At 45.5% G+C, this 22,268-nt stretch overlaps 1 protein-coding gene across 7 annotated transcripts in view; it reads right to left on the bottom strand.

The window, feature by feature from the left end:
• ANO1 (anoctamin 1) overlaps positions 1 to 22,268 on the bottom strand; it is a 303,304-nt gene that overhangs the window by 27,672 nt on the left and 253,364 nt on the right. For all 7 annotated transcript variants that reach the window (XM_063944141.1, XM_063944142.1, XM_063944140.1 and 4 more), the window contains 7 exons: positions 16,859 to 16,914; positions 14,826 to 14,864; positions 13,334 to 13,398; positions 13,070 to 13,204; positions 10,020 to 10,180; positions 6,496 to 6,578; positions 1,312 to 1,383 (listed from right to left, as the gene is read on the bottom strand). In XM_063944141.1, coding sequence (XP_063800211.1) covers positions 1,312 to 1,383; positions 6,496 to 6,578; positions 10,020 to 10,180; positions 13,070 to 13,204; positions 13,334 to 13,398; positions 14,826 to 14,864; positions 16,859 to 16,914 — 611 coding nt within the window. The remainder of the gene's footprint in view (positions 1 to 1,311; positions 1,384 to 6,495; positions 6,579 to 10,019; positions 10,181 to 13,069; positions 13,205 to 13,333; positions 13,399 to 14,825; positions 14,865 to 16,858; positions 16,915 to 22,268) is intronic.

Genomic DNA, 22,268 nt, shown 5'->3' on the forward strand with positions numbered 1-22,268 from the left:
CACACCCCACCCAAATCTAACTCTCTATGCACATGTTACATCTGCCTCACCTGCACTGCACATGGTTTTGCCCAACTGCTCACAAATCTGCTGCTGCGATCAACCCTGAATTAGGCCCATGGAGAGGATAGACACTGGGGAGAGGTTAGGGTTAGGCTGCGGGACTAGGATTCAGCGCTCGTGGTGAGGTTAGGGTTAGGCAATGGGAGGAGAGGGTAAGGGGAGGGGCATGGGGACAAGGTTCTTTAGCCCACTGGGATCTAGGCTCAACCGGACAGGGAGGTGTCTAAGCGGAAGCACGGAGAAGGACCTGTTTTGGGAGTATCACAGTCATGTCACTGACGTGGTTGCGTACACAAATGCACAATGGCTCACACTGGGGGGCATGTGGCTATGTAGCGGTATTTGTATCAAGCTGCAAACATCTGGAATTGGGTCCAGAGCGTGGTGCCCCACAGGTTGTTGTAGCTAGGCTGCTTCGGGGCATCATTAATGTAACAATTAATCTAACACATTTTAGCACCAAGACTTTTTTCTTTTTCTTTTTTTATATCGACGTAACACTTTTTAAACACCCTGAAGCTGCATCTCACCTATATAAAACACTTTTAGTACTGAGCTACTAGTACCTATTAATGTAACATCTTTTAACATATAAACTGCTACTTCACACTAGTTTGATGCCTTGGAGCGGTTGGGTTGTGCTGGCTCGGGGGGTGGGGTGGGGTACCTTAGAAATGTTAGGAACCCACCAGACGAGGTTCACCTGGCCATGTTAGGTGGGCCCATATTTTTGGCCAAAAATTAAGCTAAGAACCTCCATTTTACTCCATCTTAAATTGCAGAGTTTATTATAATTGTTCTGATTGCCAGTGTTCTTAGTGTTTAGAGTGTGCACATGCATTTTCTTTTTCTGTGACCATGAAAAAGACGCAGACATATACGACTCGGTATCATGCTCTAAATGTAATTACAGAAGCGGAATATAATATTACAGTGGCCAGCTAGACCATCATTTGTAGAAGCCTGTAAAATCACCAAAATATGGGAGTGAACAAATGGTACTGCGCCATTTTACTGCAGGAGTGTTAGAAGAAATTAGTCTTCAGTAATAACCCATAGGCAAAGCCAGAAGAAACTATATAAAGGCAAAAATTAGGATAGGTAAACGCTCTCTCACAACTCCCACATTTTTTCTTTCAATTAATAGGCGTCTCTCTACGGCTGCGAAAAGGAAACCAGCCCTATTGCCAAATGATGTTAGGACATTAATTGCTACAGTTAGTGCAGTGCGTCAATTGTTTCCCATACCTCCTTGCGTCTGTATTCCTTTTTGAGGGATTTCTGAAGGACTTTAGCTTCGTACTCTGCTCTCGGGTGGTCCTGTAGGAGATAAAAGTTGAATCAGACGATGTGGACACTTGCCCTGAAGCCAGATGAGGCTCCTCTCTAGGATTATAGTAAGATCTCAAGGCGCATGCTTGTGCAGGGAGCAGGATCAATACAAGTAGTGACGCAGTGCAATTATCATCTGCTAACACGCAACGTTGTGAGATTCGTGTAGTGATTTGTGCAGGGCACAGACAGGACGCAACATAAACGAAGCCACTGGCTGGAGAAGGCAACACGTACAAAGAGGAGACGAGCTGTGAAACGGTCATTCGTGTTGGTGGCGTCAGCAACAGAATAGGGAAGAATACACACAAGACACAGACGTAGCACTTTGCTGGACAGGACCAGATTTGTGTGCGATTTGCGGCAGGAGGCACAGAAGACTTTTTGAAGGAGGAAGAAAGAATAAGTATTAATAAATAAGTTTTCAAACCTTGACTGTTCCCTTCAGAAAATAAGAAAAACACACAAAAAAACAAACAAAAAAAACAAAAATGACAGACGATTAATACTTTGGGTTTCAGACATACGGGGGCGTTCATGATAAATGGGATGAGGGCACAGTGGTTAGTATTGTAGATAGAAAAACAGGGTAATACATTCAGTGGGATACATCAGCACTTAATACAATGTCACAAGGCTAACATGAAGACAGGGGAAACCGATACATAACAAAAGTGTAAACGTCACAGTTATCTGGGTTTCGCCATTATTTATTGCCTTAATGGCAACATGGTGACAAGAGACCACTCATATAATACAGGGGAGACCCCACAGGGGACAAGATTACACACATACAATGGGTTGGTTTTTTTTTAGAGTTCTTAGATCTACTGGAAGCACATAATCTTTATATCTGCCCCAAACCTGCAGCAACTCTGTGTTGGTCCCAATATGGACATCCAGAAAAACATACATCTTATTAGTGCTATGTATGGGCCAATGCTACATTGGACAGGTGACCAAATTATTATTTAACCACTGATCCATTCCAGCACATGTTGAATCTGTCTCTGTACATACTCTGCGTTGCAGCTTTAGAAAATAGCTATCACCCAAACAGCCTGTAGTTACAGTGTACGCTGGAGACACAGCTCAAAGACTAGATTCTAACCAGCGGTGTAAGTATGCGGGTACGGAGTACCCTTAAGAATTTGGCAGCGGGTTCTCAGTACCACCTGCCACACACTTTGCCATTACCACAATTATAATGTGCCAGAAAGCAACAAGACCATGGTGCTTGGCAGCATGATGGCTCCTCCCACTTTGTCAGGGTTACTGGGAGTGTTACAGTGGCTGTATTTTCCTGTTATAATGGAGGCATTAATATATATTGTTATTACATTGGGAGCGTTACTATATATTTCTATTATACTGGAGGTATCACTATATATTTCTATTATACTGGAGGCATTAATATATATATTTAGCCTGGTCTCCAGAATCCCCCCCAAAAATGGTCTGTGTCATGTGGCCACGCCGCTAGTGTCATGTAGCCACTCCCACTAGCATGTGGCCACGCCCCATCACAACACATGACCACGCCCATTTTTTGTCACTCCGTACCCATAAGAAAATATTTCTACTTGCACCACTGATTCTAACTCAGTGTGAACATTTAATTGCATTATAATGGTGAAAGTTATGCTGTACTGTACGCTGGGGATGTAATCAGGATCCTGGCAGTCACAATACCGGCTGGGGAAATCCAGCGGTCAAAATACCAGCGTATCCCGACCGAGTAGAAGGGTTTGGGTTAGGCTGCCGAAGAGGTCTATTTATCATAGTATATTTGTGGGATATCCTGCAAATGCTAAGGATTCCACAGATGTATGAACGGAGACATCTGCTGCCATCGCCCCCTTTTCGATCACAAAACAGCTCCCATAAGTATATATGGGGGCTTTTTCAATGCCCAATTTACTAAGGTCTGGAATGAAAAATGGTGTTACCCGTTGTAGGCTATAAGCTACAACCTGCAACATTTACCGGGAGTGGGATCCACAGGCGCTAGACCGCGCAGTCACCAGTGGCATCTCACAAAGGAGAAATGACGTGATCACTTCTCTTCTAACACATTGCTGGGATAGGCACCTATTGCTGCATGTCTATCTTGTTGCATTCTAGAAACTTAGGGGGTAATTCTGAGTTGATTGCAGCAGCAAGTTTGTTAGCAATTGGGCAAAACCATGTGTACTGCAGGTGTGGCAGATATAATATGTGCAGAGACAGCTAGATGTGGGTGGGTTATATTGTTTCTGTGCAGGGTAAATACTGGCTGCTTTATTTTTACACTGCAATTTAGATTTCAGTTTGAATACACCCCACAAAAATCTAACTCTCTCTGCACATGTTACATCTGCCCCCCCTGCAGTGCACATGGTTTTGCCCAATTGCTAACAAACTTGCTGCTGCGATCAACTCAGAATTACCCCCTTAATTCCTTATAGCAGTGATAAGCGACTATAAAAAAATCATCAGGTCTAAAACCAAATAATTAATAACTAGCCCCAAAGTGACTAAGTTTGTGCCTGGCTGGCATTATGAATGGTACATATAAATCAGCAAACAAAGTCTCATTACCCACAAGTTAATTAACATAAATGACCCTAATGAGGATGAAAGAAGCAGTTGATTTTCTATTTTCACTTGTGTATTAAGAACAGGAGGCTGCTGTATTATAGAAGAGATACAGGTGTATGAGAAGGAAGATGACACTGCTGTATTATAGAGGGGTTACAGTTGTATGAGAAGGAAGATGACACTGCTGTATTATAGAGGGGTTACAGGTGTATGAGGAGGAAGATGACACTGCTGTATTATAGAGGTGTTACAGGTGTATGAGGAGGAAGATGACACTGCTGTATTATAGAGGGGTTACAGGTGTATGAGGAGGAAGCGGACACTGCTGTATTATAGAGGGGTTACAGGTGTATGAGGAGGAAGAGGACACTACTGTATTATAGAGGGGTTACAGGTGTATGAGAAGGAAGATGACACTGCTGTATTATAGAGGGGTTACAGGTGTATGAGGAGGAAGAGGACACTGCTGTATTATAGAGGGGTTACAGGTGTATGAGGAGGAAGAGGACACTGCTGTATTATAGAGGGGTTACAGGTGTATGAGGAGGAAGATGACACTGCTGTATTATAGAGGGGTTACAGGTGTATGAGGAGGAAGATGACACTGCTGTATCATAGAGGGGTTACAGGTGTATGAGGAGGAAGAGGAGTTACAGGTGTATGAGGAGGAAGAGGAGTTACAGGTGTATGAGGAGGAAGAGGACGCTGCTGTATTATAGAGGGGTTACAGGTGTATGAAGAGGAAGATGACACTGCTGTATTATAGAGGGGTTCCAGGTGTATAAGGAGGAAGATGACACTGGTGTATTATAGAGGGGTTACAGGTGTATGAGGAGGAAGAGGAGTTACAGGTGTATGAGGAGGAAGAGGAGTTACAGGTGTATGAGGAGGAAGAGGACGCTGCTGTATTATAGAGGGGTTACAGGTGTATGAAGAGGAAGATGACACTGCTGTATTATAGAGGGGTTCCAGGTGTATAAGGAGGAAGATGACACTGGTGTATTATAGGAGGGGTTACAGGTGTATGAGGAGGAAGAGGACACTGCTGTATTATAGGGGGGTTATACAGTAGATGTACGAGAAGGAAGATGACATTGCTGTATTATAGGAGGGGTTCCAGGTGTATGAGGAGGAAAATGACACTGCTGTATTATAGGAGGGGTTACAGGTGTATGAGGAGGAAAATGACACTGCTGTATTATAGAGGGGTTCCAGGTGTATAAGGAGGAAGATGACACTGGTGTATTATAGGAGGGGTTACAGGTGTATGAGGAGGAAGAGGACACTGCTGTATTATAGGGGGGTTATACAGTAGATGTACGAGAAGGAAGATGACATTGCTGTATTATAGGAGGGGTTCCAGGTGTATGAGGAGGAAAATGACACTGCTGTATTATAGGAGGGGTTACAGGTGTATGAAGAGGAAGATGACACTGCTGTATTATAGAGGGGTTCCAGGTGTATGAGGAGGAAGATGACACTGGTGTATTATAGGAGGGGTTACAGGTGTATGAGGAGGAAGAGGACACTGCTGTATTATAGGGGGGTTATACAGTAGATGTACGAGAAGGAAGATGACATTGCTGTATTATAGGAGGGGTTCCAGGTGTATGAGGAGGAAGATGACACTGCTGTATTATAGGGGGGTTACAGGTGTATGAGAAGGAAGATGACATTGCTGTATTATAGGAGGGGTTCCAGGTGTATGAGGAGGAAAATGACACTGGTGTATTATAGGAGGGGTTACAGGTGTATGAGGAGGAAGATGACACTGCTGTATTATAGGGGGGTTATACAGTAGATGTATGAGAAGGAAGATGACATTGCTGTATTATTGAGGGGTTTAGGTAAATCAATCCTACTGTAACAGGGAATGGCTTCCTTAAAAGCATTTCAGACATTTTCTGAAAACTTTTTCCTGTGCTTATGACCTGGCTGGGTGTAAGTGTATCTGGGTTTAAGTACACGTGACATAAACCGGGCGCTTATGCTACTGCTACAAAGCAGGGCGCATCTTCAGACGGCGACAATCAGTGGAATACACGTCTTTACGGGAAGCTTTTTCGAGCATTTTATTTCTTTTGGCTGCATATGTCCATCTTCGCATCAGCGCTATTGTAACCATATGATGTAATCAGCACACAAAGCCAAATGTTATGTGCATTTGGTGAGAAAAATGAGGACTAACGGAGTAATAGGAGATGTGTAACTGTGCACGGCCCCATGCTTTGTAAACTATCCCCCGTGTTCTCCTTTCTCTGTACTGTACATATTAGCTAGTCTGCAAACAACAGCAAGACAAATAGAATAGTCACTTACAAGAAATCGGAGAAGATAATCCTGGCATTACAGCTGCAGGAGTCGTACACAGAAACTGGCATAGCAAAACCACTGGCAGGTAAATATGAACTTCTCTAAACACAGCTAATAGACATGAGGACTGGAGAGCAGATTACCACTAACGTACGAGCCCTATTCTGTCCTGGGAAAATGCTGCAGGGAGTGTTTCCTGGTACTCACTTGCTCTTCCTCAAAGCCGGTTAGATCCCACCTGTAGTTCAGCCTCATCTGTCGTCTCTTCCAGTGCTCCATGAAGGTGGCAGCTGTCAGAAGACAAGCACACTGGGAGTCAATCACTGGACTTACATTTCAAAGGACTGATTACTTATATGGGGGGAAAAACACAGTCATGTAGGGGAAAACATCTTGTGTCCAGAGTATGTGCTACATGTAGGAACCAATTTAGCATCAATTGTTCATTGAAATGAGTGGGCTAAGGTCTGTCTATGGAACTTCTGATTAGCGACCAAAAGTCTAGTCTGGAATACAGTGAATAGCAATATGGTGATACTGGATACCTTGGGGTAAATTTACTAAGATGGGAGTTCTATTTAAAATGGGATGTTGCCCATAGCAACCAATCAGAATCTACTTTTCATTATCTAGCACCTTCTAGAAGATAATACCTGAAATCGGATTGGTTGCTTTGGGCAACATCCCATCTTAAATAGAACTCCCATCTTAGTAAATTTACCCCCTTGTGGGGTTATCTTGTGTATTCCTAGTAAGACGAGAGTTCTCATTTGGACTTTGAAGGATCAGGAATTAAGGGGGAGATGCGTCAAAGCTTGGAAAGGTCAGGAGTCTTCGGGACCTACATCCATTGCACTTGGACTACTGGAGTGGCAATACTTCGTCAACATAGGAGCCCTAATCACCTCCATTAGCCTGGCCTCACATTCCAGGGTTCTTTGCAGCTGCCACAATAGGTGGGCCAGATTTCACTACGGCAGTCTGAACCCTATACTCACTATTATAGTGAATACCAGCCCAGGCTGTCTCCAAATACTGGGCCTTATTCAGAGCTGCAAGCAAAGCTAAAAAGCACACAACTGGACAAAACCAAGCTGCACTGCAGGTGGGGCAGGTGTAACATGTGCAGAGAGAGTGAGATTTGGGTGGGGTGTGTTCAAACTGAAATCTGAATTGCAGTGTAAAAATAAAGCTGGCCAGTATTTGTGGGATACATACAACATTACCAAGCTGAGATTTCATCATTATATCCCCCAGGAGCATTTCACATCATGCGGAATCACAGGAGATTCATCAGCAACACGCACGGTTCCGTTATTGTATCAGACCTCACTTTGGGGCAGATGCATTAACCTGGAGAAGGCATAAGGAAGTGATAAACCAGTGATATGTGCAAGCTGATAAACACACCAGCCAATCAGCTCCCATATTTAAATTAGCAGTTAGGATCTGATTGGCTGGTGCCTTTATCACCTTGCACACACATCACTGGTTTATCACTTCCTTATGCCTTCTCCAGGTTAATACATCTGCCCCCTTATTCACTGACCATCTCCCAGAGATAACATCTGCCAGCCTGTGCGGCTTCCCTCAGCAGGTGCCAACCCAAACACGTCTTGTGGGCCGCATGTTACCTATGTCGGACGTACACTGCAAGAACACTTGTGACCGTCTACTGCTAACCACTGCTCTGAACAATTCGCTTCTCACATTACATTTCAATTGCTCCCTGAATGCACTGGCTGCCGACCAAACCCCCGGTATGAAACCTGATCAGAGATTACGTAAGGCTCTTAAAGAAGGGAGAGCGTAAATTAGCACCAGTGTAATTGTACTTGGCTGGTAGATGGCACACCACTACAGATGCACTTGTTGGACGCAGGACAGCGGCCTTTCACTGGAATCACTCTTAAGAATGTGGGAGGCAATTTACTTTAGAATGTACAAACTTCCCAGCTCCATTCTTCACTGGTGACACCGCAGCATATACACAGCGCTGGTGTTATTAGACTTTGTGGCTCTGTACAAAAAGATGAACAACTTCTAAATGTAACAAAGCCAAGTAGAACAAATGCGTATGAGAGAAGGTCTCGGCTGCTGGTGTTTGGTGGGACTTTATACTAGCCGTTGTCCCCGGCGTTGGCACCCTGGGTGATGGCAGGGTCCGAGTTGCTGCAGTCCTCAGAGTGGACGCAGCGGCACTAATTTTGTGCTCTAGTCTATGCGACACTATGTGTGTCAGACCCTCATGCGTGTGCGTTACCCCGTGTTATGCTGGAACTCTTTGGAAGGGACATCAGTGACACAGGTGGGCGGGGTCTGAGGTCAGACCAATTACTATCCAACATGATGTCAATTTTTATCAGCAGTCGGTTTTATTATATACAGTAGATGTGTAACCCGTGCAAATATATGGGACCTTTCAGTCGTATGCACTTGGACATGTGTCTGTAATGAGACCTAGCACTACTGTGATGGCAATATACAAAATAAGTTACATATGATAAATTATACGCACACATACACTTCTGCCACAGTCATCATACTCTAGTAGTTCTCAAAGGAAATGTCGCTCGATTCTAGCTGGGAACAGCTCTCCCACATATGGCAAACACAGTAATTGTTATAGAGGCAATTCCATGGAGAAGGATTGATCCCATGGGATGTGCGGACAACTACATGCTAACAGATGTGCCATTTTCATCCTCATCATGTATATAAAAATATAACTATAGAAATAGAATTAAGCTTGGATTGTGAAAATAAGGAGCGTAAAGATCCTACAGGGACCCGGGAGGAGTAGCGGAGAGGGTGGTGGAAGCTTCCCCCCCCCCCCCCCCCCCTGGCACGGCTGTGGAAGATGGACATTTCGGAACATGAGAGACGTAGATAGATCAGATGTTGCACTGCAGCTGGGACAATTTCTCAGATGAAAACAAAATGCATCTCCAGCTACTTATTTATCAAATTGGTCACGTTCCAAAGTTACGTAATCCCGGAAACAATCATTGTTGCGCATCTGTAGGGATGATGTTCTCACATGCAGGACAATACGAACACGTCATCACTTCTACCCCTAATATAATAGAACGTGAAATAGAAAGCAGCGACCTCATTGGCAGTCAGGGAGATTTTTTTAATGGCGCACATGGCACGGATTGAAACAGGTTAAACCAACCCATCCAATTGGATTGTTTACGTCAGGCATGCAATGTTGCTCTTTTCTAGAATACATAGAGACTTCAGCCAAACAATTCCCCAAGAAGCAGTATTATGGCTGAGGCACCGCCTAGATGTTGACTATTTAATGAGAACCAGTAGATACATGCCTCAAGAAAGAGGTGTAATGTTGCATCGTTGGGCTCAATATGAAGACATAGTAATTAGGGGTCAGCGACGGTGCTATAGCCTCCCAGCTAACGATGAGAGAAGGGGCCTCCTTCCGCGCATGGGCCATTCATAGGAGAACTCTGCTCTGCTATTTTCATACCACAGCAGAGGCCTCAAGGAGTATGGTGGCCTGGGAGGGTGGGGTGGTGGTACTGTACTGACCATCCTGCCGGTAGTATCACCACTGCCTCATGCCTCAGTGACATCACTGGACACTAAAGAATTAGATAGACGTTTATAGAATCACCTGAAATCCGAAAAGGATGGACGCTAATGCAATCTGGAATAGCACAGCATCAGGGTTCCATTTCATTCAGACAAATCAAGGAGGGATTCCTTACCCCACAGAGCCATGAAGACGGAGAAGAAGACTGTGGCTGGGTTGTCAAAGAGATGGCTGGCACGGGCGGTGGCGCAGGCAGAACTGATCTTCCAGTAGGAACACGTCTTGTCACATAGGGGACACATAGTAATATTGTTCCGCTGGTCACACATTTCCATGCTGGGAAAATGAGGAAACATTGTTTATACAGAGGGATTAGGGGCCTCAGTCAGGTTCAATTTAGACTATTTACATTAATAAACAAATGGATCTCTGCTATAAGAAGAGACGGCTATAGAAGCAGTGACAAGTAACAGCAGGCCCCTTCCGAGCCCTGACTCGTAGCCCCCAGCTCCTAGTACTCCTAGCTCTCATACTTGTTTGTTATAGCTTAGCATTCTTACATAAAAGGCCGGCTGATATGTTATTACAGTTAGGTGTCCTTTTTATTGCTCCAGTGTATTTATTTGCCTTCTTAACAAGATTAAAGATAATGGGCTGCCCTTTTGACAGACAGAGGGCCACCCAATGCAGCCCCCGTAGTGTACCATGCTGCAGATCACTGATATAGACTGATAGAATTAGCCAAAAGCTTCCATCTCTTTATTCTATATACTGTAGTTGTAGTTTAGCTCGTCCATACTTTATATGATTCTCTGCACCATCCCTATAAATATAAGGATCTGTCAATCAAGGATCTGGCTGCAGACAATTAAGAGAAAATCCTTTATTAGAGGATCAGGTCAGATGAAAAGGGGACGGAGTACAATTCTGCGGCCCTGGCTGTAAAGCGGATCTTTATAAAAAGGACATTGTTGTACAGGATGTTTATTCTCGGATTGTCAGTATTAAACTATCCTCGGTTGCTGGGCTATACAGCGCGCACAGCACTGCTTTAATTACTCTTGGCGCCTGTGTCAGATTCACGTCTTACAACCTTGTGTCACATTCTCCTGTGCGCGGAGATACATCATGTTCTATTATACTCTCCATCATACACGGATTTAAAAAAAATATTTTCCTAACACTGCTATAAATTGTCCTTGTGTGAAAGCCAGAAACAGGAGGGGCAAGAAACCGCTTCCGGCAGGACTTTAATTAGTTTTATGAATCAGTACTGTAACCCGTAGCTCAATGTTTCATTAGCAGTGTACTACCTTTTAATTGCTTTACTGTTTACAAATGAAGCAAATGGTTGTTACAGACAGGAGAGACTGAGAAATATTAACATGTGATTAGTAATATACAGTAGTTGGTAGGGGTGTGGATCATCAAATCGAAGGTGTCTAGGTCGACAGTCACTAAGTCGACAGGGTCTGAAGGTCGACAGGGTTTCAAGGTCGACATGAGTTTTTCATGTTTTTTTGTTGTTGTTTTCTCCGTACAGTGACCGGGAAGCCCAATTAGTGCACAGTGTCCCCTCGCTTCGTGACTGTGGTGGCCCACCCTAAAAGGCACAGTGACTGTGGTGGCCCACCCTAAAAGGCACAGTGACTGATGGCCCACCCTAAATGGCACAGTGACTGTGGTGGCCCATCCTAAATGGCACAGCGACTGTGGTGGCCCACCCTAAATGGCACAGTGACTGATGGCCCACCCTAAATGGCACAGTGACTGATGGCCCATCCTAAATGGCACAGTGACTGTGGTGGCCTATCCTAAATGGCACAGTGACTGTAGTGGCCTATCCTAAATGGCACAGCGACTGTGGTGGCCCACCCTAAATGGCACAGTGACTGTGGTGGCCCATCCTAAATGGCACAGCGACTGTAGTGGCCTATCCTAAATGGCACAGTGACTGTGGTGGCCCATCCTAAATGGCACAGCGACTGTGGTGGCCCACCCTAAATGGCACAGCGACTGTGGTGGCCCACCCTAAAAGGCACAGTGACTGTGGTGGCCTATCCTAAATGGCACAGCGACTGTGGTGGCCCACCCTAAATGGCACAGCGACTGTGGTGGCCCACCCTAAATGGCACAGCGACTGTAGTGGCCTATCCTAAATGGCACAGTGACTGTGGTGGCCCACCCTAAATGGCACAGCGACTGTGGTGGCCCACCCTAAAAGGCACAGTGACTGTGGTGGCCCACCCTAAAAGGCACAGTGACTGATGGCCCACCCTAAATGGCACAGTGACTGTGGTGGCCCATCCTAAATGGCACAGCGACTGTGGTGGCCCACCCTAAATGGCACAGTGACTGATGGCCCACCCTAAATGGCACAGTGACTGATGGCCCATCCTAAATGGCACAGTGACTGTGGTGGCCTATCCTAAATGGCACAGTGACTGTAGTGGCCTATCCTAAATGGCACAGCGACTGTGGTGGCCCACCCTAAATGGCACAGTGACTGTGGTGGCCCATCCTAAATGGCACAGCGACTGTAGTGGCCTATCCTAAATGGCACAGTGACTGTGGTGGCCCACCCTAAATGGCACAGCGACTGTGGTGGCCCACCCTAAATGGCACAGCGACTGTGGTGGCCCACCCTAAAAGGCACAGTGACTGTGGTGGCCTATCCTAAATGGCACAGCGACTGTGGTGGCCCACCCTAAATGGCACAGCGACTGTGGTGGCCCACCCTAAATGGCACAGCGACTGTAGTGGCCTATCCTAAATGGCACAGTGACTGTGGTGGCCCACCCTAAATGGCACAGCGACTGTGGTGGCCCACCCTAAAAGGCACAGTGACTGTGGTGGCCTATCCTAAATGGCACAGCGACTGTGGTGGCCCACCCTAAATGGCACAGCGACTGTGGTGGCCCACCCTAAATGGCACAGCGACTGTAGTGGCCTATCCTAAATGGCACAGTGACTGTGGTGGCCCACCCTAAATGGCACAGCGACTGTGGTGGCCCACCCTAAATGGCACAGCGACTGTAGTGGCCTATCCTAAATGGCACAGCGACTGTGGTGGCCCACCCTAAATGGCACAGTGACTGTGGTGGCCCATCCTAAATGGCACAGCGACTGTTTGCTTTACTCTTCTTCCAAACACCCATTTCTATATTTATCAATTATACGCGGTGGAAAATCCAGAGGTATTATAAAAAAACCCTAAGAGTGTACCTTGGGATGTCATAATCAACAGTAGCACATCCGTAAAGGAATACGATGATCCCGACAAGGGAAGCTGGGATAAGCATCTGCGTGTACACGCCCAGCCAGGCAAAGTATAAGGCAATCTTCTCACCAAAATATTTCCTGAGAAGAGACGAATGAGAAAATGGGCGAAACATAAACAACTTGCTTCTTCTGAAACATTCTCGCATTAGTTCAGCCACCCCTCCCCAACACCACCACCTTTCCATGGAATGACTGCAGGGCACTTACCGGACCAGATCGATGGGCTGATACTTGTAGAACACGCCATAACTGGCCCACTCATCACACAAGAGCTGAAATAGAAAATAAAACGGTTTGTGAGAGACTAGAACTATAGAAAATATTTGCACCATGAGTGAAGCCAGTGTGGGGTTGTACTGCAAATCCCACCTTAAGTATAGAGGCAGCAAACAAGACTCATGGTACTTTCTATACACAAATCAATACCCAACTCATCAAGATATTTGTGGAAAAACAAAAACATCAGGAACCACCATTGCGGAACTCTGGTCCACAGGAAGGACAGAGCTGGGAAGGGCCACATACACGAGTGGTTTGTAATAAATGTCTTAAATTATCCATTGTCACAGGGACGCTTGCAGATGTTTAAAAATAGATACTGGTAAAATCCAACAACCTTTGCCGATGTCTCACATTCTATTCGCCATGCTGTGAACAGTCCACAAGTCCTGCACACCTGCCAGTGCTTTCCCCTCACCCCTTGTAGGCGTCATAAGGGCTTAATGCATAGCAAGTTACACAATCATTAATCTGTCCTGGTCTACTAAAACATAAATGTGTTTGTCCTATTGCCTGGGTTTTGTAAAGCTGCGGAACGTTATATCGTTGGGGATTACAGCTTTGTGGATTTTGGCCAGAGTGTAACAATAAGCCACATCTGCAAAGAAACCTCCTGTTGGTTTACTGACAGTATCCGCCAGAGAACACCCCTTTAATAGCACGAAGACATCAATGTTTAATTTTCCCATCAATCTGAGAACACCCACACTGCACTCATGGAAAAGCTCAAAACAAGTAACGGGTAACAAGGGATAACAAAGCGGCAACATACATTTTTTTTATATTTATGTCCTGTTGACAGAGATTGTAAATCGGAATTTACCGGCAGTAACCCTGCACGGGTCACAGGATGGTTATCCTAGAAGATGCATATTTATAGACGATGCTACCTTAGACATTAACGGATCGTGTGTCCCACTTACATATAGCACTCCTATCTCTATTAGCTTTAGCTGGAAAAACATTTGGTTGGTAAAGAACAACAATGAAAGGTTCCACTCTTACAGTGCTGCCCTGACACGTGCCTAGCTTGCCTCTGGTGTCCTGAGACCATCCGCACTCACTACACATCACCGATGAGAACGGTTTCTTATGTCTCACATTAAGTGCCGCTGATTACGTCATCGCTCATTGGCAGAACTGGGTTTCAAAAACTTTCTGCCCAACAATTTCAATGAAAGAAGGAAAGAATTAGAATACCAGCTTTGCCAAACACACACTGCAGCTGGAAGTAAATGGATGGCTGCCCACAACTTGGCTTTCCACGTGTGTAGCCAATTTGAACACTGACTTGGACGTTAAGCAAGGGCACCTACTGTATGCTGCGATACTGTAGACACATACACTGCCCGGGGTGACAGGTTTGAAGACTACAGACTCAGAACACTGAGTAACCAAAGCAATAAACCCAGGAACTCACCTTCCGATCATTGGGCTCCGCATCATTCTCATAATCTCCCTGTGGACAGGAAACGTCTGTTATTATTATTACTACATTTTGTTTATAGGGCGCCACAAGTGTTTCGCAGCGCCGTACAAAGGACAGTGCAGGGAGACAAAACTTAGCATAACAGTAAACAAACAGAAATAGAGTACAGGTAACAAAGAGCAGCACAATTCTCATACATAATACAGCTAAGATGTAAGTAGCGAGGGAGTGACCATCGTACTACTAGCGGCTGGCGGCCATAGATAGAGATGAGCCTTTACCAGCAGGAGAAAGAGCGGGAAAGATGGTCGCTGAGTAGGAGAGAGCTGTGAGTGAAATGTGTTGAGAAGAGGGCTTAGATAACAAGAGGAAAGAGGGCCCTGCTCTGAGGAGCTAACAATCTAGTGGGGAGAGGTGACAGACAGATGACATGAGGTGCAAGCAAGCAGGAGGAAGCCTGATGGCGGTATGCAAGCAAAGCAGAGATGTTCAGGGCATGGGGCAGTGGGATGGAGGAGCAGTCTAAGGACTAGGTAATGCTTTGGAGGGGTACGCTTTGATAAACAGGTGGGTTTTTAGTGCCCGTTTGAAGCTTTGCAAGGTCGGGGAGAGTCTAACGTAGTGGGGGAGTGCGTTCCACTTAAGGGGTGCAGCACGGGCAAAATCCTGAACTCGTGCATGGGAAGCAGTGACCAGGAAGAACACTGCGCAAGAGGACAGTCACCACAGCCAACCACTCATTTATATCCTTGCTGTGTGAATGCTCATACATAGGCATACTAGAGTGAGCATACTGTGTCACCGTGGGTTACATAACGCAGCAAGCTAAGGGAATGAATGATCCCTATGCCGATATGTGCTTGTAGCTCTCAGAGAATGAGCAGGGTTAATGTGGAACTGAACGGGAGAGAATAGACATTGCACGGATATATCTTGCTGCCCAAGTGACGAGCTTCATACATCAGCATTGGTTATCGCATCCCTTTGCCTGCAATATAGGTGTGTGTGTGTATATATATATATATATATATATATATATATATATACACACACACACACACACACACACACACACACAGTGTCATTCCCCATTATATTGTGATGTGAGGGCATCAATCAGCTCTTCTCTGTAATGGCCACAGATGTTCTAACGTGAAACACAACAGCCAGATCCCATTCTTCAAACACAATTTTCCAGCCGCAATAACTTGGGATGTTTGTGAGCAGAAAACAAATTGCTACCAAATCAGTTCAACAACAAGCAAAATGTAGACGGGAGAGAATCTACAGCCAGCTCCGTAACCTCCGCCTGCTAAGACTTGCCAGACACGGAATGCTAACGAGTTACTTTCTGAGGAAATTACTACTGTTGCATGTATGTTTTAAGCATGAACCAGAGCGCAGGATGCTCCTTCACATTATTAATACAGAGACAAAAAATTTGCTCCGCAATGTCCGACATCGGAAGTAGGGAAGAGGTGAACAGAGATTAAAGATAAAGGTGGTGGCAGGAGGCTGGAGTGACATTGGGAGGGGGAAGGTGGCTGGGCAGCAAGCGGGGTGGTAGGAGGCTGAAGAGACACAGGCGGGTAGGAAGGACCCAGTGGCACTGGAGGGGGCATAATTCTGGAGAAGCACTTGGGGAGTGTGGAAGCATGAGCCTGGAGTGGCACTTGGGGGCATGAGGTTAAAGAGGCACTGGCGGGGGCTTGAAGCTAGAGAGCACACTGAGGAATCTGGCTGGAAAGACAGAGGATGAGGCTACGTGACGGCCATACTAGCTAGCGACTAGATTTGAGAGGGACCAAACACACATCTCAATTGCAGGGTAAAAATAATGTTGCCAGTTTGTGGGCTACAAGCAAAAGCAGCCAGTATTTACCCTGCATGCAAAATAAATAAATAAGTTCAGCATGACTTGTCTAGGTGCAAAGTTACTTTTTTTTTTTTTTGCACTCAACTGAAAATCAGCCCCAGATTATGTCAATATAAAATGACACCATAGCGGTGTCACAAATACTCACATCATGCAGAGGATACGCAGCACTGTACACACCATTAGCAAGTAGACTGGTAATACCTGTATAAAAAATAAATAAATAAATGTTATTATTATCCAATATTTCTATGGTGCCATAAGGGTTCCGCAGCGCCTAACAACGTACTTAAACAAAAGTGCAAACAAAACAACAGTGACTTATTATACAGACTAATACATAGTTAATAAACATTTCTGCCTCAGCTACCATAACACTCAAATAAGCAGGAGGGTTGCCCAAACTATAGGGTTAGGTACCGTTGCAGGGAGCAAGGAGTAGATGATTATACAAGTAAAGGAAGGAGAAGCACATGAGGGGAGAGGGCCCTGCTCGTCAGAGCTTATAGTCTAAAGTGGAGGGGCAGACAGACAGGGGTGGCACGGATGGGGTAGACAATGAGCATGGAACATAGGGTTAGGATGAGAGATGACTGGGTTGATGAAGAAGTGGGTTTTCAAAGCCCATTTGAAATGTTGTAGAGAGTTGGGAAATAATAAGGAGAGGGAGAGAATTCCAGAGGTAGGGAGCAGCACGGGCAAAATCTTGGCGGTGGTAGTAGGAGGAAGTAATCAGTTGGGTGGGGAGGTGGCATTCATTTGTGGAGCAAAGAGGGCGAACGGGAGTGTGAAGGGAGATTATTTCAGAGATGGAAATGGGAGAGGATATGGGGGTAAGTGTACGAAGCAGCGATAAGAGCGGAGAAGTGAGCCAGTGGAGAAGTTGCCCATGGCAACCAATCAGCATTGAAGTAACATTTATAATTTGCATACTATAACATTTTACAGAGCAGCTGATTGGTTGCCGTGGGCAACTTCTCTGCTGGCTCACTTCTCTCTTATCACCGCTTCATACATTTAATGGTGAGGATTTTATTACATGAGTGAGACGCTTGAATTGGGTTGTGAAGGGGAAGAGGGGCCAGTGTAGTTCTTGTAGGAAAGGAATACAAAGTATGTTGTACAAGGAGCATGAGGGAAATATGAGGAGAGCTGTGGGGAAGGATTAGATTATCTGTACAGACAAGACATACATTTCACTGTGCAGGTTCTGCAATCCTTCTGATCTGGGGATCCCCAGTTCTGCACGCTGTGATCCTCCCCAAAGAGGACGAGTCTGGTTTATTATTAAAGCTAAATTAAATATAATGATAGTGCAGGCAGCTGTCGTTATGTCCGGCCGTCACATCCTCACGCTCACCAGCTTGTTATTCTCAGTAAACTGTGTAATTATCCTATGTTTAGCTGCATTTCTTCTCTTCTAGCGAGGAGAATTGTGGCTGGTGCGGATCAGCTCGCTCCACAACAGAGAAACACTTCTTCATCCGGACAGGCACGTATGTCGGCATGTGAGAGAGCACCCCCATTTATAGGAATGAGACAGTCTGCAGCGTTGGGAGCAGGGGAGGTTTAGCAGCGAGAGTCAGACGTGAGCTCTTGGCTACATGTTTAATCACTTTCATATTAACTTTTACTCCCAAATGCAAGATTATAGGCGTGTAGGGTTTTGTATTTTCTTTAGGTTCTATTATTTTTACCAATTGGTTTTATAGTCCCAAAAATCAATAATAGCAGTATAAGTAAAAAGCCAGCATGTAATCCGCAGCGCTGAGCGACATCATAATAACTCCAGAACGCAACATTCTAGATTCCAGAGCGTGAAATAATCACACGTGGACATGATAGGAGGAATTCTAATCCAGGTGATGCCCCAGAGGTGCACAGTAGCTATGCTGGGCCACCAAAAGTCTCAAGACTGGGTACACACTTTGATATACGGTTTGTTCAACTGACAATATTAGTAGCGCACAGACGTGTGTACACCCAATTGGTAAGGCGGGCATGCACCTTACCAATCATTAGATCAGTCGGATAAGTGTGTAGTGTACCCATCCTAAGGGTTGTGTGTAGCCATACATCGTGGCTGCACAGAACTCCCACCCACGTCTTGTAAATCTCACTCTGTAAATATAGCCGTCTATGGGCCTGATTCAACAATATGAACCTTTTTACCTCTCTGTAGGTTTTCCCCAACTCAAAAATCTCCAATCACACATGGCCCCCATAGAGGGGCGCAGACAGGTTGGGCTCTGTGACCTAATCAGCCAGAAGTCTTGTTATTCTGTAAAACTATTTATTATACAGTGTTTTCCAAGTTCTTACAGGTACATTTAGTTTATCAGAATGCGCTTCGCTTTACACACATTATACGGATACATGCTTTGACCCAGCGAGAACATTTTACCATATGAAACAGAGCCTACGAGATTGACCGGAACAATGCTGGAATAACGGGAATGATAAAGTTATAGTGGCGGCATTTGGCCTGTGCGATGTCAGCTGGACAGTCTGACATTGTATAATGGAAAAGGTCCTCTATAACTCATACTATTTGCCCTTATATTTCTAGCTTAGAAAATTAAAAACGACCCATTAGTAGAACACAGTTTTTAATCTTGACTCTTAGGGGGTCATTCAGATCTGATCGTTGCTGTGCATTTTCGCACAGTGGGCGATCAGATCAGAGCTGCGCATGCAGATGCACCACACTGCGCCGGCGCATTGCATGGCTGCAACGGGCATCGGCACCCTGCAACAGTATGGTGCAAAGGATCCATTTGCACGGGCGTTCGCAAGCAGATTGACAGGAAGAGGCCGTTTGTGGGTGGCAAATGACCATTTTCAGGAAGTGTCCGGAAAAACGCAGGTGGGCTCAGGCCTTTTCAGGGAGGGTGTCTGACGTCCCCTCCGGCCCCGATCAGCCCGTTCTCATCGCACTGGAAGAATAAGTCCTGGGCTGCACAGAGACTGCAGAAAATCAGTTTGTGCAGCTCTGCTATACATGCGATCGCACACCTGCACAGCGAACCAACACTCTCCCTGTAGGCGGCAACTATCTGATCATAGGACTGCAAAATACGCAGCCCAGCAATCAGATCTGAATCACCCCCTCAGTTCCACTGTGCAATAGGGATGGACATTGGAAGCTGAAGGTTAGCAACCATTGATGCTCCTGAAACGATGGAAGTACTCTTTCCATCAATTTGCGGGTATTTGACTGTTGCCAGTCATCAGATGCTGCTTTCCGATGCCCGACTAGCTTGTATGTAGCTGCGGACATCAGGAAGTGTTGTCTGCTGCTCAGCGCATGTGCGATGCTCAGACTACTTCAGCGCATATGCTAACCATCAATGGTTACACCATCAAATGGTTGATGCGATGGCTTGAATTGATGTCTACCGATGTCCATCCCTACTTATGCGTGGCAAGTCTGGCCTAGGAATGGATATTGGAAGCCCACCATCAAATGATAGCTGGGCTTCCGCCATTGAATCTTTCGATGCAATGGTAACTGATATCAATGACTGCGAACCATCACGATGCAATGTCTACGATATAGTTCTGTTATATTGCTGCAGTAAGTGATTCTTTTATATCTACTACCATCTGATTTATCACTGCGGCCAGGGTTATGACAACAATACCCCTGAATGTGGACACTGCAGCACATTCTGCACAGGAGGTATGCGGTGGGGTGATTTACACAGACTATTAACGCTTGAAGCCTGAAACCTCCGCTGTACACGGCATGAATGGAGCACATAGAGTCTTCATGACATGATGCCAGTACAGGGTGGGGAAGCTGATCAGACAATCCGTTCTTAGAAAGCTCACAAGGTGGGAAAGCCAACAGTCTAATCCCTGCACGGGGAGAGATAAAGGAGATCAGTGTATGTCTGGAAGTGACTAAGCAGGGGAGCGGTGCTGCACAATGTAGGGATTAGATGCTGGGAGAAGGCGGCTGTGTGTAAACACCTCCTCAGGGCACCAATAGCCTGAGCAGCTGACGGAGCTCTTCCATAAACCAGGTATTGCGGAGTGTAAACCATGTATCACGTGTGGGCGGAGGGTCCGCGCCTTCTCTACAGGTGTCATGCACATCAAAGCGCGAGCACGTCTTCCTGCGTGCGGCACCCATGAGCAAATACCCGGAGATAACACAGTGTTTGAATGTCTGTTGGTAATATTGGCTTACACAATGGCTGCAGACACGGTCATAAAGAAAAGGGATGTGTGGGTGTTTCTGATTAATTTAAGTGTTTATTTGATTTATTGCAAACAGATAAACGAAGCTTGGTCATTGCTGGATTGCATGTAGATTAATTGTGCTAAGAAACATGTTCTGTGTTTCTCCTACACACACAAAACCGGATTCTTGGGAGGAAAACTAAGAAAGAAAAAAAAAGCAAGCAACGTCACACCTTCAGAAAACCATGCTGCACTGCAGGCAGGGGAGATATAATATGTGGGGTTGACCATCGATGGCTCAATGGCAGTATTAGTTTTACCACTGATGCCTGAGAACCAATGGTTCTCCACCATTAAGGATACAGAGCCTTCCCAGTATAGGGGGTAATTCCAAATTGATCGCAGCAGGAACTTTGTTAGCAATTGGGCAAAACCATGTGCACTGCAGGGGGGCAGATATAACATGTGCAGAAAGAGTTAGATTTGGGTGAGTTATTTTATTTCTGTGCAGGGTAAATACTGGCTGCTTTATTTTTACACTGCAAATTAGATTGCAGATTGAACACACCACACCCAAATCTAACTCTCTCTGCACATGTTATATCTGCCTCCCCTGCAGTGCACATGGTTTTGCCCAATTGCTAACAAAAATCCTGCTGCGATCAACTTGGAATTACCCCCATAGCTTTGCCCCAATACACAATGACGCCCCGCCCCCAGACTCTGATTGGCCCACGTGCAGTCAGTGAAAGAGCAGGGGTGAAACCATTGGGTCCTCCATTGCATAGATGGCAACCATCGATGGTCATTCACTGTTTCACCATTGATGGTGAACGTACCGAAGGCCAGCCCTAATAAAATGTGCAGAGAGATTTAGAGACAGGATAGAAACTCAGAACTAACCACAGTGTAAAAATAAGCGTATCCAGCATCTGCGAGCTGCATGCAATGCAACCAGTATTTTCTCTGCATGCAAAATAAATACATTGCAGTGCCACATAGTCTGCACAGGTTTGAAGATACTTTTTCTTGCTCAGAATCAGCCCCACGCTACCAGAAAGTATTCGCTCTCATACTACCTAGGCCCCATCTTCCACTCATATCCCAACTCACAGACTGAACACTACATTCTTCTGTATACACTAGTTCCTGTCAGACTAATAATTCTTCCCCCACCCCATAGACCACATCCACTTTCATCTACACCAGACTAGTCTTCCCATCAATGCCATATCACCACGGACTTACTGGCCTTCTATCCTTCACCCCATAAAAATCTCCCATCTCTGGCTGAAACTCCATTCCAAATACAGTACTTCCATCCATGAGGTCCCGCAACCTAAATTCAGCCCCATCTCTTCTCCGACATA

The sequence above is a fragment of the Pseudophryne corroboree genome, chromosome 11 (genome assembly GCF_028390025.1).
Source record: "Pseudophryne corroboree isolate aPseCor3 chromosome 11, aPseCor3.hap2, whole genome shotgun sequence".
NCBI classification, from domain to species: domain Eukaryota; kingdom Metazoa; phylum Chordata; class Amphibia; order Anura; family Myobatrachidae; genus Pseudophryne; species Pseudophryne corroboree.